General features: G+C 34.3%; 1 protein-coding gene across 2 annotated transcripts in view; it reads right to left on the reverse strand.

Moving 5' to 3' along the window:
• LOC107731328 (RAD54 like 2) overlaps positions 1–10,873 on the reverse strand; it is a 28,950-nt gene extending 18,077 nt beyond the window's left edge. For both annotated transcript variants that reach the window (XM_016542382.1, XM_016542381.1), the window contains exons 1-3: positions 10,694–10,873; positions 7,406–7,578; positions 5,446–5,692 (exon numbers count right to left, since the gene is read on the reverse strand). In XM_016542382.1, the coding sequence (XP_016397868.1) occupies positions 5,446–5,692; positions 7,406–7,526 (368 nt within the window). In that variant the 5' untranslated portion in view covers positions 7,527–7,578; positions 10,694–10,873. The remainder of the gene's footprint in view (positions 1–5,445; positions 5,693–7,405; positions 7,579–10,693) is intronic.
• Between the last annotated feature and the right edge of the window lie 2,541 nt (positions 10,874–13,414).

A 13,414-nucleotide genomic window follows, 5' to 3' on the forward strand; every position in this document is an offset into this window, starting at 1 on the left:
TCTCTCTCTCTCTCTCTCTCTCTCTCTCTCTCTCACCTGACTGAGAATGCAGTTTTTAAGCCATATGTTGAATAAGAATAAATTTTTTTGAGCCCAGATTGAAGCATAGAAACACTGTAAAAATGTTAGAATTTAACAAAAATTAACAGTAATTTCTCTAAATAAAATACTGTATTTAGAATTTTACAGTGAAATCATCGTAGATTCATTTTGTGACAACAAATTGTTTACAAAAAAAATTATGCCACATTATGATAATAATGTAAAAAAAAATCATCTAAATAATCTAAAAAATATATAAATAATAATCATCATTATGGTAATCGCATGACTAATGTTCCTTGAACCTTATTTACCTCTAAATAATTAACAATACTGAAATTCAAAGTATTTCACTAGTCACAATCCTGGAGCAAGGTCTACCATTCAGGGGTGCATTTTCTAAAAGCAACTATATGATCGCAAGTTCCGTCGTTACCAATAGAGTTCAATGTAACTTGCGGCCATATAGTTAGCTAACGATGCTTTTGGGAAACACACCCCAGAGTTGTTGTTACTATGGAAACGGGAATCTCACACACTCCGATTAAGCACTGCAAATGATGTCCAGGCTCTCAACTTTATCGATTGTGTTCTGTCAGGTTTTTCTATATCTTTATAATGTGAATATTTTGTTTTCAAATATAATAACAACTTGTATTTTTATACTTGAAGCCCAAATACTTAAAAAAGTTTTGTTTAAACAAAAGTGAAAAAAATTATTTTTGAGAAAGCCATACTAACACATTTCTGTTTACATCACACTATTACAGGTAATGTAATTGCATTATGCATTACTGTTATGCAAACACAAATAATCATTGATTCTGCAACACATTAGACTAATTTCCTGACCTTGTTCCGGTTACAGCATACAGCCACTATTAAAATCACACTATACGTTTTTACATTTCATACCCTCAAATACACTGCAACATCTAGACAAAGAACAGATGAGAATCAAGCCAAAAATGAAGAAAACGTAATATGAGGCAACGTGTGGTGAAGGCAAGATAATTTACTTGCGCACAGATTTATCTTTTAGGTCCACACATGCACATGCACACAATCTTTCCCTCACACACACAGGCAAAACTGCCAGAGAAGTGTATAATAGAATCATGAAATTCAAATCACTGACACAAAACACCTTCCTTTGCATAGTCTTTCCATAGTCTCAAAACACATGCACACAGCATAGATGTTATAAATGAAGATTTCTCTGCTAAACAAAATAGTACGGATATAAAAGATAAAATGAATGTGGAATGTCTATGGGTTTAGTGAAGCATGTGGTTTATTAAAATCTGTTTTAAAGGAAAGTGTGCTGGAAAAAGATGACACAATGATTTGTAGTTTTCCGATTTTCAGGGCTCTAAAGGTTTTCGGGACCGTACATGAATATTTTGTTCTACTGTATTCCATTTGGACTGGGTTGAATCTATTTTATTTCAATCCAGCGTAGGAGATAAAATAGTGTAGTTTGAGACATTTTGGAGGGTTTTTAATCTGTCAGTGCATGTTCTGTCTTCAGCTTGTCGAATTATCCAGGTACAAAAATAACAGCTTTAAAATGCATACCATGAAAACAGCACTTTAAGATTAAAGCGTATCTTTCCTCTCATCCAAATCAAGGTGATAGATGTGTCATGTTTTGACACTCAAGATATAAATGGGCAGTTATAGAAAATAATATTTTATAAGGGCTCTCTTATTGCCTGCCCCTTACTAAAACTTGTTGTCAGGCAATTTCAGTCCACAGAGAGGTCTTTCATGTCATTTGTTTGATGTAACGTTTAGGAGGGTGAAAGGTATGTTAATGTGACAGCTGTGTGTGTGTGTGTGTGTGAGAGAAAGACAGCACAAGAGAGAAAACCTCATTAGAGCTGTCCACAGCCGTTTGAAAGAGATGGAATGAAATTCATACGGAAATTTCAATATTTTTAATCCTCAAGTAGCAGAGGTGGTCTTTAAGCTGTAACTCACATGAAGAAAAAAACCCTTCACAGTGCAGGACATCACAGAAAGATGCTCACCTCCTTTCTGTCAGATACATTCACAGTCTTACGCACTGCACTTCTGGTTTACTCGTTATGAACTTGCTCGCTGGGTGGCTGGATAATTACTGTGAAAATATATAGGTGATGTGTGCATTTTTTAGTATAGAGACTTTGAGCCTGTTTTAACTAGTCTTGGCTTCAGACGCTTAACTTTGGCATATAGGCCTTATATAGACCCTATATCCTGTTCAAAAGTTTGGGGTTATAAGATGCTCAACAAGTCTGCATTTATTTAAAGGTCCTATATTGTCAAAACTGAAATTTCCTGTCTTTTTTCACGATAACTGAGGTCTAGGGTCTATTTAACTACCATATACTGTAAGTTTCAAAACAGTCAGTCCACAGTAAAATGCACACAGCCTGCTTAAAGTTCTAGCTATTTTTCACGAACCGTTGTGACTTCCGTAAAAAGTTGACGTCAGAACTATACAGTCACCGCCTTCAGTCACCACCCCGAGCACCGCCCACCGTCCCACTCTCCTTTTGCCAAACCCCCAGACAACATCGCGTTCATGCCATTGCTGAGCAACAACAACACGGAAACATGTGAAAAGGTTAACTTTAACCACGAAACCAGATCGGCCGACCTGTAACGTTACACTCTCACTCAAAGGATGGCCGATCTGACAGGATTGTAACTATGAGGTGGATTACATCTAACATGTATAGTAAAGACAAACTCACCGTGTCTATCTAGTCATGATGAAGATGTATATACATTTCAATTTCAGCAGGCAACTATTTTTACAGCTACATTATTGTTCCAGCCACAATTAATCACAACAATGTATATACAATTACAAATGATTATATATAAATCGTCAGTTTGTTGTTTTGCACACATGCACACAGACATTATTTCATACATGACATAGTCGTGAGATGCAAGAAACATAGACATATGGCAAGAAATCTGTAGACGCGCCCATAACAACAAAAGAATACTTTATTGAACCTTTTCTGATAAGAAGTGTGCGCTGCAAACGCGAGCATTTTTGACGATCGTTTCTGTCCAGTCCGCTCGTTTTATTGCGTTTAACCACAGCTGTCGTCGGTTTTTTGTCTGGCAGTGGCAGCAGATATGCGATCAAATTTCTAATTTGAGGCTGTATTACGTTGATTCTGGCACCCAACATCACAACAAGATGATATTTTAAGCTCCTTATGTAGCCGAATCTGCGCTGGTTTGAATGGGCCGCCTCCAGTTTCCCCTTTGTTTTGCTGCCTCCAGCTAGCGCTGTGACGTCGGCTGACCCTAGTTACCTATAGTTGTCCTGGCCGTGTGTCACTCAGAAAACAACAGGCCAATCAGAAGAGAGGCTCATGAATATTAATTAGACAGGCCAAAATCGACCTGTTCTCAGCAGAGCTCCTGAGAGAGGAGCTGTAAAAATATATTGAGATGGTTTTTGGTACTTATACCGCAAATATATATTCTTAGGAACATCAAGACTTAAAATAAAACTCCAGAAAGGTGTAAAATATGTGACCTTTAATTTTTAACAATAACTTATAAACCTTTATAGACAGACCTGTTGTGAGTTATGAGGTTGTTAAAGGGGTCATATGATGCAATTTGAAATTTTCCTTTCTCTTTGGAGTGTTACAAGCTGTTCGTGAATTGATAAGATCCCTAAAGTTGCAAAGACAAAAGTCTCAAACCCAAAAAGATATTCTTTATAAAAGTTAAGACTCGTCCACGCCATCCTAAAACGCCTCGATTAGTAAGATGGCGCCGACGCTGATGGCTGCCTCCGTGGCGTGCTCCGCAGTTGTTTTTATGTTTTTGTTAGTTTGTCCTGTTCTGATTCTGATTAAACACGCCCCCACATGTCTACATCACTGTGTGGGAAGATTTGCATAATGCCGCCCAAATGTTCACGCAAAGAAAGAAGGCGTAAATTTGATTCTCGCTGTAGTATTGTTGCTGCCGCCGCCATGTTGTGGGGATGCTGTGTGTTTCATTGTGAAAGCGAAACTACTTTGTGCCTTCCAAAAGAGGACACAACTAGAAATCAGTGGTTAAGTTGTATTTACAACACTGTTCCAGAACAGTTCAACCCAAATATTCAGATGTGTGCAGCCATTACACCAAATACACAACATAATGTTTCTTTTTAGCAATGTCATATGACCCCTTTAATGCTTTTGAAGCCATCTATTTGCAATATTTCGACTAAATTAAAATAATCATGTTTACCAGCTGAATATGTGGTGAAAAACTACATTACCCATTATAGGGCCTTTCGCACCGCGGGAACCTTTTCATAGTACCAGAACTAATTGTGGAACTAATGCAACCCTTTAAATAGTACTGGGAAATAGTTCGCGCAAAATCGTCCCCGTACTTTAGTACTGTACCTTTAGTTCTGGAACTAAAGCGGTGCGAAAGGCCATTATGCTATACAGAAAATTCCACCAATCAGAGAGCGATGCTATGCTGTAAAAATAGTTAATTTATTATATTGAGAATCGCAAGCATTTTTTGTATTACAGATTTTCTTAAATGTTGTTTAAATACACAAATTAAGCTATATGTAATTAAATTTGCACTCATTTGCATCATTTTTTCCAGAATGTTGGACAAAGCTAGGTTCAAAATAGATGTTTAATTTTACTGACAAAGGTTTTTACTGAGGGGATTTTGGATATCTCTATCACTCCATAAATCACAAAATACTGTCAACAGCTATAATATACATTTTAACCATGTTTTTAGGAGTAAAGTATTGTATAAAACCCAAGCAAATGACATATGAGTTTTGGTGTAAGTGCTACTGGAGTGGAGGGAAAAAGTTTTTTTTTTTTTTTTTTAAACACCTTTGGATTTTATGTATTGTAACTGAAATCTACAGACTCAAATAGATAAACTGCAATAAAATAAACACTCAAAAGCGTATCTTGAATATCTTCTTTACACTAGTTTGAAACAACATGTTATGAAAAGCCAAATAATCCAAAAACACAATGCTTTTGTCTGTAGTGTCTGATCTAAAACTATTTGGTTTCTACAGATATATTCAACAACTTTAAATGAATGTTTTATATTTCACCAGTTTTTCATTCAATTACATGATTCACAATGCTTCATGGGATTGTAGTTTTTTCACTCATTAAAGCCGTCAAGTCCACAGTCTTGTACTTTTATTTTTTGTTTTTATTGCTTTATTACTTTATTGCTTCAAATCAAAGTTTGTAATGTTGTGATTCACTTTGCAGCATGGCTTATAATGATTTAACGAAAACTTTTTGAAAAATGAAGGAAAAAAATAATACTTCTGGATTCGACGCCGCTAAAAAAAAGTGGGCAGGAACTAATGCATAATCATTAAATCAAGCTGAATACCGGATGTTCCTCCTCAAGTGAGCAGGTTTAGAGGTTTTGGACGACGACTTCTTGGTGTTGCTGTTGGCAGACGCGTTGCTGCGGCTGTCTGGGCTGGATGGGGGTTGAGAGCCGGGCCGTGATGACGTCCGTGAGGTGGACGAGGGTCGGGATGAGGGCTCAGGGCTGGAGTCTCCAGACATCGGTGAGGTAGGTGCCGGGCTGGTCAGATCTCTTTGATCCTTGGCCTCCAGGCTCTCAAGCTGGTCTGTTGAGAGGAAATACCAAGCAATCAATAATTGATTCACAGACTGAAAGCTAAGCGCACACATTAGCGGTGATGCCAGACAGAAGCCTGATGCTTTTAACTTCATATAAACATGCCTTAATTAGGGCCCTATGAAATCAGCTTTATTTATTTTTTTCCAAATTCCGTCTTTTTTCCGTTTTCATTTTTCTGGACTCCTTTTTAATGGTTAAATTACATTTTAGCAATCAACAAGCATGTCTAATTAATCAACTTTAATTATCACCTTATGCTTTATTGTTACCAAATCTGTGTTTTAGCATGTCTAATTATTTGAATGCATAAAAACTATTTATTCTTACAATAGCCTTATGAATAGTTTTTTTTTCTCCTCAGAAATTCTGTGTTGTGCATCGGCACGGCTCCTCAGCACGGATGAATCTAATGTTTTGAGGTGTAGGTGTGGCACCAGTGTGGATATTCACTGTACTTCTCAATTACAGATACTACGTCTTGGAAGTATGAACCAAATAAGAATTTTCACCGGAAGAATTTTTCATCCGAACAAGTAAGTAACATGTCTGCCACTTTTGTTCTGAACAACTGAGAAAAAAAAAAAAAAAAAAAAAAAACAATAAAAAAAAAAATTTTTTTCAAAAGAAAATCTTTACGTGGGTTGTGCATCGGCACGGCTCTTCTGTCAGTAACTGCACCGGTGTGGATACTGTACATCGGAATCACAGATTCTACATCTTAGAAGTATGATGCAAATATAATTTGCTCTCACCAACTGAGAAAAAAAAAAGCATTACAATAAATCGCGCTACCAATGCTGATTATATCTCGCAAAATTAGCACAGATCACGTCAAACCGTGCAAATTATTTTTGTTATACTTTGTTCTCAAATTTTTAATGTTAACAACACCAGCATTGCGTGACTACGTGTATTTAGTGTGTATTAGCGTTATCTGTAGATTTCAATTTCTGTACAGTCTAATCTCTAATTGTCATACCATTCGAATTTCATAGAAATAAATCGTTTGGACCTTTCTGGATTCAATAATAAGTGATCTGCCACCTGCAGCATCCACACATGTGATATATACTAGCTGCGACTCCTCCTTTATGTATACAGACGTGATGTAATGACGCAAAGACGAACGGCGGCAAGCTCGTATTTCCTGCGGAAACCTACCAGTATCACTCAGACTAGAACACGTTATTACAAGCTTACAGGTGTGAATCGTGCTAAGGTAAGCAGATAGTTTTGAACACTGATTGGTTATGTACTTGCTCAAAAATTGATTTTCGATCATTTTTAAACAAAAAAAATTTACGGACCTAAGCTTTAATAAATTCAACAAACTAAATTTTTTGGGCAAACAAAGGGGATTTACTATTCAAATTAAAACATGGAAAAAAATATTGTGTGATTATTCCTTAAAAAAATAATGTTTTAATCATTTTAATCGAAGTAGTAGTAGTACAGTACATACATTCTACTGAAGAATACTTCAGTAGATAATTCATCCAAACTTTGACAAATTCCGTGACATTCTGCGTTTTACAGTAAATTCCGTTTTTATGACTGGATTCCACAATTCCATCCACGTTTTCCACATCGCCAAAATCATAGGGCCATACTTAATCAATGCATCTTCAAACTCAAACAGGTGTTAGATGAGAAAGATAATGGTTAGAAAAGACGGTATGAACTAAAAAAATGTGCCCACCGCCCATGTCTTCCTCATCATCCCCATCGTTCTCTCCATCCTCTTCCTCCTCCATCTCCTCTTCCTCCTCGCTGTTAAGGCTGGGCTCCAGGTCACTCCCTGAGATCGCCTCTTCTGACATGGTGTCCCCTGGGTCTCCAAGAGCATTACTTACACATCTTCATTCAGACCACCTGAAGAACAAACACAGTGGAAAAAACGTTTGGGGTTGGTAAGATTTTTTGGGAGAAACATTTATATTTTTATTCAGCAAGGATGCATTAAGTCGATCAAAGGTGACAGTAAAGACATTTGTAACATTACAAAATATTTATATTTCAAATAAATGCAGCTCTTTTGAACTTTCTATTCATCTAAGAATCCTGAAAAAAGTGCATCACAATTTCCACAAAAATATGAAGCAAAACACAACCGTTTTAACATTGATAATAGTAAGAAATGTTTCTTGAGAAGCAAATCAGCATATTAGAATGATTTCTGAAGGATCATGTGACACTGAAGACTGGAGTAATGATGCTGAAAATTCAGCTTTGCAGCACATCAATAAACATAATTTTGAAATGCATTAAAATAGAAAACAGTCATTTTGATTTGTAATACTATTTCATTTAATGTTTTTACTGTATTTTTGATCAAATAAACAGCCTCGGCAAACATAAGAGACTTCTTTAAAAAAAATTTTTTTTTTAACATTTTGATATTGTCGCCATCTGATAACAGAACTGTTATCTTTCTGTTGTGTATATTTTTCAAAACATATGAACTGCCAATTAATAAAAATAAATAAAACAGTAACTTACAATTCCAATTTTTTTTCTGAATTAATTTAAAGAAAATATTAATTGTACTAGAGTAAAATGTTGCATTTAGTGGGGCACAAAACAATGTTAAATTTAATTTTTTTGCAAAGTCTTATATTTGCTATATATATTTATGTTTTATTAACTATTCTGTTTTCTTTACAACATAATTTTGTTCACTACAATTATCATTTATTACTATTTTCTTTACAGAAAAAGAGAATATGCAACAAGCTAGAAATTTTACAGCTATAAGGTGATTCCAAAAATTCATGCTTTTGCTGGAAAATGATGACATGTTGCTTTCAAGACTATCATAGTTTAATTTATGAACATTTGACAATCTGAAAATCTGGTGTTAGCAAGCTACAAAATTTTTTACAAAAATGTATAATACATCAGAAAACAAAAAAAATAATATATATATATATATATATGAATATACATTAAAAATGGACATACAAGATCAATGTATGCAAATACTTCAGTGGCAACACAGAACTGGCCCCAAACTTGTGAATTTATATCAGTATTAGCCAAAAAAAACATACTGGTCACTAAAAAAAAAACATAGTGGTTACTATGTTTACTTTTCAGCTAAGAGCAAAAACAAAAGTTTCTGAAGACAGAATTCAGCGTGGTGTAATTCACTTTCAGCTGTAATCAAGCATCAGAGCAACAATACAACAACAGGAGAACAAAGAGCCACTAAAGAACTCCAATCAAAAAAATGTTCAAGAGAAGAAACAGAAAGAACTAGAAGAAGAAAAAAACAGAAGAGGGAGGACAGGGAGCGAGAGATTCAGGCTTCTTACATAAGTGCGGGTTATATAAGAGAAAGCAGTGAGCGTTGTGAATGTAGGCCACGCTTGCAGCCGTGACACACTGACACATTCACACAGTACAGCACAGCCTGTTCCAAAACACACTCATCCTCTCCGTCCCGCACCTTCACACCGCACCTGCCTCATCCAGCGCCCGTGTCCGCTTATTTATTTTGGACAGGCGGAAACTTTAAGCGAGATCTCCGGCTGTCTAAATAAACCGTATCATTTTTCAGTCTCCGGGAAACACAAAAGAAAGGAATTATGTCGTTGTTCTGGATAATTTTGTCTGTACAATGAAAGTGAATGAGGTTGATGTCAAGCACCAAAAATGACAAAAAAAACACCACGAAAGAGTCATAAAAAGGGCCTGCATGACTCAAGCCTTCAGTCTCCAAGTCATACAGACTATATTTATAATGCGTTTCTGTATATGTTTGATTCATGACATATATAGCACTATTAAGCAATTATATATGTGTGCGTGTGCGCGCGTGTGTAAAAATTACCAAAATTTTTACATATTTTATATATACATACACACACACTTAAGTCATAGCAGACTATTTTTATGATGTATTTTCTGTATAAGTGTCATAATATATACATAACTTCATAATAAAATATTATAATTATATGTAAAAATATTTATATTTATACACATTTTTTTTATACATTTATACACATATATATAATTTTGCTCACATATATGTAATTTAATATGTATATAATTGTATTTTAATTATATAATTAAATATATAAAAAAATATAATTATTGTTACACACATATACAAAATATGTACAAGAAAAAATATTATATATGACAAAAATATCAATATAAATATTATATATTTGACAGAAGACAGTAATAAGGTTTGGAAATGACATGAAGGGACAGTAAATGATGACAGATCTGTCATTTTAGGGTGAACTATTACTTTAAGGTTTTTGCAGCTGTTCCAACAAAAACAGTAGAAATCAATGACTTTCAATCAAAGTATATGTATACGTGTTTGCCTGTATATGTATATGTATTGAAATACAGTTCCACACAAACCATTATAAACCGGCTGACCTCGAGTATTACATTGTGATTTACATAGAAAACAACAACAGAAACACGTTAAACTTCAATAAAGCGCATCTTTTCCATTATAAGACAGATAGTGTGTGAAATGAAACTGAAGCTCAGGTAGATTATTCTGCAGCTGCGCTCGCCACAAACTCGCTGTCGTCCTACAAAAACACAAATCCACATATGTCCCCACACCAGAAGTATATTATCCTATTTCGGCGTCACACATCACATAAAAGTGTTTTAAAGCGCTTCTGTGGACTGAACTGAATGAGGCACCTTTACATAACTGTACTTGGTGACCAGCGGCGCTACTAAAAGACGAACAACCGGCCGGAAAACTCACCTAACATCCGCGAAACCTCTTTAGATACGCATATCCATTTGTTTTGTACTGTCTTATATGCGTGGTGTATAAAACGCATCATTATTTGAAGCCTACCGAGCGCGCTAGCTGTTAGCGCGTTAGCACGGGCGGCGATGCTCTCTTTTGTTGACGTTAGCTTCCGCGCTAACTGTGCTCATATAACTAATAAAACGCATTATCGCCGCTTAAACAGGCGTGTGTGGCGGTAAACCAGCGTCTTACCTTTTTACACCCTTGGTAGGATCTCCCGGCTGTGCTGCGATACATTAAATTATTACTATTAAATTTTGTAATACTCACGGATTCTTTTATTTTATCTATCAATTGTGCAGGAGCACCGACCTCAAACGCCCCCCGAGGCGCACGGACTCCGTCTGAAGGTTCCGCTCTTCATACGGTCCGGGGAGCTGAATGTCACTGAAGTGTTTCATAATCACTCGGGGTTGCATAAAAGTAAATACACCGAGGTGGCGTGTTGTGTAAATGCCTGGAATAATCCAGACAGATGATTTACACAAGGAAGTTCGAGACAAGACTGTCTTGAACAATCTTGAACAGCCTTGCTTCCTTACTTTCATCTTTTTTTTTCTAGTCGTTTGGCATGTATCTTTATAGTATTCATACATTTGGATGTTTTAAGTATTATATCAAATCATTGCATAAATATAAAATAGTATATGTAATGTGACATGTTTTGTACGCATGATAGGCTACACATACAGTATTATATAACTTATTATATAATAAGCATACATTGCATGATAGGCTAAATGTTATAAAACAGCAATGTTTATGGAAAGGTTGTATTAATGGCACAAATATTTAGCTAGATTTTACATTTTACTTAAGCCTGTATCGGTATAGATAATATACTATTTTGTCAATGTAGTAATATATTCTTTCATTAAAGCAAAATATTTTATTTTACTTATATATATATATATACTGTATATAATTGTTCTTATATAATTAAAAATATTATTTATATTAATAATAATTTTATAAAATTATTTTTTATCATTTAAAATAATTGTTATGATATAGGCTATATGTAAAATATTTAGTTGCATTAAAATAAATTATTGATCATGAGTTCTTGTATGTTATATAACTTATTATATAATTGGAAGCAGTTCATAGCATGTTATAAAACAGCAAAGTTCAAGAAAAGGTTATGTAAAATTAAATACCCCAAATCCATCTAGATGACTTTGACTTTTTACTTGATTATAATTATTAATGTATATAATGATATAATCTAGAAAGTAATAATATATGCTTTGAGTAATGTATCATATTTTTCTATACAATCCTGAACTATTTTTTCTTTTTTTAGTTATATTTTTTGTTGTTGCATTTTTAGACTGTATTATTGCAATATAATATTATTTAGTAATTTATAATGTAATAATATGTACTTTCATTAATTATCATACTTTGTTTACAAAGCCTTTTGACTTTAACATTTTGCATCTTAGCACATATCTTTATATTTTATTATTTTTGAATATAAAATTATTATATAATTAAAAAATATAATATCTAATATATAGTAAATCTAATATTTTAATGCATTAAAATTATTTAAATATAATAATATATTTAAAGCGCATGCTATTCAGGTTATGTAACTTATTATATAATTAGGAAGCATTTTATGGCATGTTACAAAATAGCAGTGCTTTTAGAAAAGGTTTCTTATTGTGTAAGATCCAGGAATAATCCAACTAAGACTTTTAAAATGTAGCTTAAGACAAAAAAACAAACAGTACCTGTATCTAGCCTAGGGGTGTGCGATATATATCGTCTGCGATAATATCGTAATTGTAAAAAACGATGTGCGATTTGACATTATCGAGTATTTTGCAAAAACCATTCAAAACATCCCTACAGAGCGCACGCATACATTATGTGAAGTCTAGACTAATGTGTGTGCATTTAGTGTGTTTTCTTTCACTGCATGATTCAGTCTATTAAAATGCATTTAGAATGATCACAAATTCAAGACATGATGGCAGAAAACTTATATATTTATACCACTTCATATAGTTATTCAATTTCACACGAAGAGTGCCGTTTTTCTCCAAAAATTACCATTACAAATGTGACATTGAATTCAATAAACAATAAGTAAATTAAGAGACTTACGTTTTAGACACCATATTGCTTGTTTTTGCTCTATTTCGCCAACAAAAATCATCCCGAATACAGCCACAGCGCTGTTTTGTGTCTCTGAGCAACATGACAGTGTTTCGTTCTTGAATGAATAAACCGTTTAAATGATTCGGTTCAATCGCAATGACTCACTTATTAACAGTGATTTGCTGCCACCTACTGGCGGTTTTAATTTCAAATTTCGGCTTTTTCTTTCTTTTCTTTTTTGATTTTTTTCATGTTTTAAATCATTTCAAACATCAGTATTCAACGTTGTATGTTTAATATATCAAAACATTATTTATGCATTTGTAATAGAAGGTTAAATGCATTCATGTCTTGCATTAAACAAAATACATGTGTGTAAATACATCTAAATGCCACTTCAGATGCAGCTTCTGTGTTGATTTAATTTGCTTGGTAACAGCCCAAATGTCTTATTATTCTAATTCCCTGATTAAATGTAAGAATTTGACTCAAAAGATAATGGACACTTTTAGAAAAAATGGCTTTATAAAGGTAAAAATGCCCATAAAATGCAAAAATCAGTTTAAACTTATTGGAAAAGATTAATTTCTATCAGTATGAACTGACCACCACACAGAATATGAAGAATATTAAAAACATTAGGAGTCAGCTGTCTTCGGCAGTCCTTAAAGGCAGAGTAAGTGATTTTTCAAAAACACTTTAGAAAACTGATTCGGGCCGAATCGCAAAACAAACTTGTAGCCAGTCAGCAATAAGGGGCGTGTCTACTCGTGATGTGGAGGAGAGAGCTTTCAGTGCATG

The sequence above is a fragment of the Sinocyclocheilus rhinocerous genome, unplaced genomic scaffold (assembly GCF_001515625.1).
Source record: "Sinocyclocheilus rhinocerous isolate Xijiao unplaced genomic scaffold, SAMN03320098_v1.1 scaffold3173, whole genome shotgun sequence".
Lineage (NCBI taxonomy): Eukaryota > Metazoa > Chordata > Actinopteri > Cypriniformes > Cyprinidae > Sinocyclocheilus > Sinocyclocheilus rhinocerous.